At 38.6% G+C, this 5,478-nt stretch overlaps 1 protein-coding gene across 2 annotated transcripts in view; it reads right to left on the minus strand.

Moving 5' to 3' along the window:
* Positions 1-508: 508 nt before the first annotated feature.
* Positions 509-5,478, minus strand: part of TC2N (tandem C2 domains, nuclear) — a 33,799-nt gene continuing 28,829 nt past the window's right edge. For both annotated transcript variants that reach the window (XM_017729015.1, XM_017729014.1), the window contains exon 14: positions 509-3,298. In XM_017729015.1, coding sequence (XP_017584504.1) covers positions 3,188-3,298 — 111 coding nt within the window. In that variant the 3' untranslated portion in view covers positions 509-3,187. The remainder of the gene's footprint in view (positions 3,299-5,478) is intronic.

Genomic DNA, 5,478 nt, shown 5'->3' on the forward strand with positions numbered 1-5,478 from the left:
AGTGAACTGACAAAACAGCTTTAACAGTAATGTAAATGACAGTAAACTTGGATGTAACAACCGAAATAGTGACTGAGGATGCTTTAGAGGGACAACATACAGCTGTGACCATTAGAAGAGTGCCCCAGGACACCTCTTTCTTTTTTCTTGCATGTATCCTGGAGTACATGAAGTTCCTTGGTAATTTGTATCATGGATTGGTCTTCAAATGATGCATTATTTTCCTTTCCTGGAAAACTGCCTTAGTCTCAAATAAGCCAGGAGCTGGATTTGAAGGAGCTAAAGTCTCACATGCATTTTAGTGAGGCAGTCACTAAGAAGTAAAGCAAAATATTCTGCATTTAAAAAGCAAGATGTCCTGGGAAATAACACCTGGTGAACAGCCCATTTTACAGGCAGTTTTACCTGGGACTGGTGCTAGGAACATGCGTGTCTCCCCACGTCTCATGGTTTTTCAGGACTGTTGTCTAACAGACCAACCATACCAATAAGCTCTAGACTCAATGAATCACCAACAAAAAATGCTTTATGTGACAAAAAGCACAACTGTTGACAACAGTCAACTATTAAGAACTCATTGAATTCTTACATGAATGCACACAAATGCAGAACACGCTGAAGCCAGGGAATGAGCACAGGATGAAGCAGCGCCTCAAAGCAGCTCTTCAGAGTGCTGCAGTACCTGTGTGCATCATGCATGGAGAAGCCTTATGTATCTCCTCCCTGTGGCAGCAGTTAACTCCCCTACAGGCAGCATTACATGAAACAGAGTTTGTTAGCTGGCATTTTCTCACAGAAAAAATGTAGCTTCCCACTTGCAGCTCAGAAAACTAGTCCACAGAAATACTCAAGCATCTTGTAGGAGTGTTGACAAGGATCACAGTAAATATTCCTCCCTTCCACCTCCTTCTTCCCTGCCATATCAAGAAATCCTATTTAATAAGACAGATACAAATGGACAAGGCTTGTTGATCATGAAGCTGTATTTCAATCAGGAAGCACTAAAACTGGGAACATAAATCATGGATCTCTAGAGTAACTCTGCATCAGTCCAGACTATAGGTGAAGGTTGTTTTTCCCATTTTCATGTGAGATGCTGAAAAATTTCCAGCCTTGAACACTTGCTTCTGAGACCCTGATGCACCCTACTGAAGCTTTCCAAGAGATGAATGGCAAGTCACAATCTTCTTACATTTTTAGCAGAAGATCGGAGTTTAGCAGCATCTCAAAGTGAAGTTCAATTCCTACTTTACATTGGTATAAACAATTGGGAAAAAAAGAGGAATGTTTTCTGTTCATAGCTTTTATTATAAACAGATTAAATATTAACATAGAAAAAAAAGAGACTAGTTAGGCCTTTAGAAGGGTAGGTGTCCTAAAACAGCCCCAGAAATCCATTTTACACAGTATCCACTGAGTTGGAAACTGTAGAACCACTGCTGTAGTAATTAAAGTCTGCAAAACACTGGGATATTCCCTGTCCTCTCTTTTAAACAGAATGGCATTCTGCATCAGGAAAGAGTTAGTTTGCACAGCTTTTTTACTGACACAATGAATAATAAAATGTTCAGCCACAATGAAAAAAAAAGATCCATGTATTCAAATAAAGATACTCCAAAAATATCAGGTCAGCCCACTTCCTTTTTTCATTTTACCCAGCAGGCCAAGCTCCTCCTGACTGTTGTAACTGGCTGAAAATTATCAGTGTCAGTCAAGATCTTCTGGGCCTACTAGGAGCTTTGCAAAGAGTAAGAGCTAGAAGTGATGTTTGTTCTCCAAGTGATATGCAAAACCTTTTTTCAGTTCTTTTAAAATGACTGGTCGAAAAGCAGAATATGTCTGAGTCTGTAAAAATCCTTCTGTTTTCAAAATACCAAATTTCAACAACAACAATCTGGATGGTTGAAGTTTAAAAAGTTTCAATTATCAATTATTCAATTTTTTAATCAGGTAGTTGAAATAGTGCAGAGGTCTGTGCTTTTAGATTTATACATTATCAATTATATACTTGGTCTTTTCCCCCCTTAAAAATAACTGTGAATAAACACCTGAAAATATTGGAACTAACAGAAAATATAGTATAAGGATTTTGTTTGAAAAATACCATTTGCAATAAAAAATACAGTCATTTCTTCTTAGTAGAAACAAGTAATGAAAATGTACTCCCACACGTAATTTTTTTAGCATCCTAGACATGTAACAAATACTTCTGCAGTAGCAGCCCATCCTTTAACCACAGTCTGAATCCCTTACAGTGCTGCATTTTAATTAATATAAAAAAGCACTTACGTGAGTAAATCTTTGCTTACTCCTTTGTACATATTAGCCTGTGTTTTGGCAATGTAAGCAAATGCTAGAGCATGTTGATTAGATAGGAAGTGGTTTACATATAAGTTTTCTATGTAAGAAACTAATCTAAAAATATTGGCTCTGATCCTAGGCAGGGTCATTGCCTCTTTGTACTATTCCATTGATTCCAGCCAGAATTTACCCAAACAGAGTAAGTCTGGAGGGCCCCTCTTTTAAAGATCACTAAGTCAGAGAAACTTTTATCTTTCCATCTCTCTGTTTTGAGAAAAGGATGGGGGCAAGCTCAAGCTACAGGCTTCTGAACAACCCTTCATCCAAAATGGAGATCAGAAAAGCCTGTGGGTACTGCCTTACTGTGTACTTCCTTTTACGCCTTCTCCTACTGCCGCAGCTTTCCCACTTGCTTGGACATGTGTTACTGTGATCAAATGGTGTCAACAACCCCAGAGGCTCACAGGTACCCAGAATCGAGCCACTGACCTGACCCATACCCTGGACTTTGGAGTCTGCCAAAGACAAGACTGCAGATGAGCATGATGTCAGTGACTAGTGTGAAACAGAGTTGATTCAAGCTGCTTCTCTCCAAAATTGAATTTCTGTGCTTTTATGAAGCCCAAACGGGGCAAGCATCTTTTTTTCAAGATGGATTTTGTGAAATCAAATGAGCACTTCCTCTGGTTCCTAAGTCTTCTTTGTAATAATATTTAGCTGGTATTTCTCTTGGTGAAACTGAATCTTCCCTGTTTCCACAGAGGCATAATGCAGTGGAGGACTTCTGAAGAACTTGCATAGACAATATCTTTCTTTTTATTTATACTATTTTAGACAGCATATGGATTTTCGTAGAAAAATCAGTTCTGAATTTCATCTCCAGTCTTCAAGACGGACCAATGCTGTACCATTTAACAACAACTTTTTCAGGATTTGCAATGGTATCTTTCCACTGCTCTACTGCTTCATTGTTGCTGCTATTGGGACTTAACCAGATCTGCATTAAGGAAAAAAAAAAAAAAAAAAAAAAAATTAGAGTTTACCTGATATAACAAAAGCCCAGCCTTTACTGATTCCAAATAAATAAAGTGTAGAACAAGATACAACGTATAGATTGTGACCAAAGCATAACAGCAACAAATACAGTTCTGCTAGTCCTAACACATCTTGGCTTTCAGCTGGGAACACAAGGAGTCTGTGTTTAAATTTAGCCTCTCAAATAGTTTAGAGAACCCACTACATAATAATGTTTCTGTACTTAATAAGATGTTTTAAGTAAAGCATTCCTTGCTGTATTCAAATGCACGTGCTGGGGTCAGGGGCTCACCAGGCCAGTGGTGGCTCTGTGTGTCTGGATACAGTTGGCTCCAAGCCATCCAGCATCCGGCACGAGCTGTCCAGCCTTTCCATGAGCATTTAAAATTGCACACTCCCACAGCCAGGGCCAAACCTGCATTCCACAGAGGTTACTAACATGCCCATACCACACATAGTCACGTAGTAAGAGTCCGTTTCTTCTCAGTATTCAGTTAGTGGATAGTGGCCATTAAAGAAGGAAATGAAGTACAACTAGGAAATTTTCCCCCTTAACATTATCACCAGCCTCCATTGCCAGAAGAATTCTGCTTATGTAAGTAGGTAGCATTATTTACAGGACTCTCTTTCCTCAAGTCTTCCAAGAATGAGTCCTTTTAAGACTTCTCAGAAACCTTGACCATGAAGTACATTTAGCCTATACTGCTGGGGCATGAGTCCTCCAGAAGTGAGAATAATGTCTTCCAGAATACCACAGACAGCTGATGTTTCATCCATAGAGATTCAATGTACATCTTGCTCATGATTAAAGACATGCCTGTAAAAGCAGCCTAATCTAAGTATTGTCTGCTTAGAACAGCATCCAATTAAACATCATTCTCTGAAGAACAAAGTTAATGGATCCAGCTATATCCTTTTTTTTTCCAGCTACCCAGCCAATTGCTCAAAGTACATTTTTCCCTGAGCCATATTTTATGTCTTCATGTGTTATGTGGCAATGTCTGCCTTCATGAGCTAAAACAACCTTTTCCAAATAACCTCTGAGGAGCACTAGTTTTCCTCCCCTGAAAAATAATATCCACGATTAAATGTAACTCATCAGATTATCTCACATATTGCTAAGTGACTGCAAAATCATAACCAGTTATTTTGCCCCCAAGGTATTACAAGTAAAAAGAACAATTTTTTTTTCTTTTCTGATTTCAAATCTAATTCTACCAACAGCAAGATGGGACAGGTGCAACATGAGGCTACAAAAAATGGAGGAACTTCACATAACTCTTGCTGGCACATCATTTCTATAGCTTATAGCACAAAGGCATCTTCTGTAGCTGCATGTCTTCAGCAGGCAAAAAACCATCACCAGAATGAGACAGTGTAATTTTTTGTACCTAAGGACAGCACAGTCCTCCATTTGACATGAGACGTTACAGTTGGGGTCTCCAAATCAAGTCTACATTATTAATTTATGCATATATTAAAATTCTGTTACTGCATCTAACTGGGTCAGGAAAAGCACAGAGCATTAAGAACAGCAATGGCTCACTATACCAAGAAGAAGAGGAGAGACAGAAAGGACAGGATGATGGTAAATTAGAACAGGCAGGGGAAAAGGATGGAGAGAATAATGAGACCAGACTACTAAGTTTTATGATGGTTAAATAAATATGATCACAGAAATGCTTTCAAAGAGATACTACTGAAGTTGTGTCTGTTAAAAAAAAACTTTAAAAAAAGCGAAAAATATTTTGTGTTTGGACACTTATACTATTACTTGATCATATACAGATAGATTATTGCACTGACTTTAGCATTGTTTTACCCAGGAAAGCAGTCTCATTGTAGCTGTGTACACACTGTACCATTGTACACATCCCTGTTGTGAGTGTATTGTTATGGCGAGCCAACACCCCCTTGCTGTACAGGACACTGTAGGTTATGGAACTCCTGTGGGTGCTACGTTTGTTTTCTTTAGCTTTAGAAAGCTAAAGGCAAAGAGGAGATCCTATTTCTCTTGGAAGGAATCTGTCACATAGTAATACTCCACATAAAACTGACATTAGGATTTCTTTTTGAAAGAAAAATCAAATGTCAACTCCCATTCTGATGCTGGTGCATGTTTAAGAGCTCAGTACCATTCCT

The sequence above is a fragment of the Corvus brachyrhynchos genome, unplaced genomic scaffold (genome assembly GCF_000691975.1).
Source record: "Corvus brachyrhynchos isolate BGI_N302 unplaced genomic scaffold, ASM69197v1 scaffold1, whole genome shotgun sequence".
Taxonomy (NCBI): Eukaryota; Metazoa; Chordata; class Aves; order Passeriformes; family Corvidae; genus Corvus; species Corvus brachyrhynchos.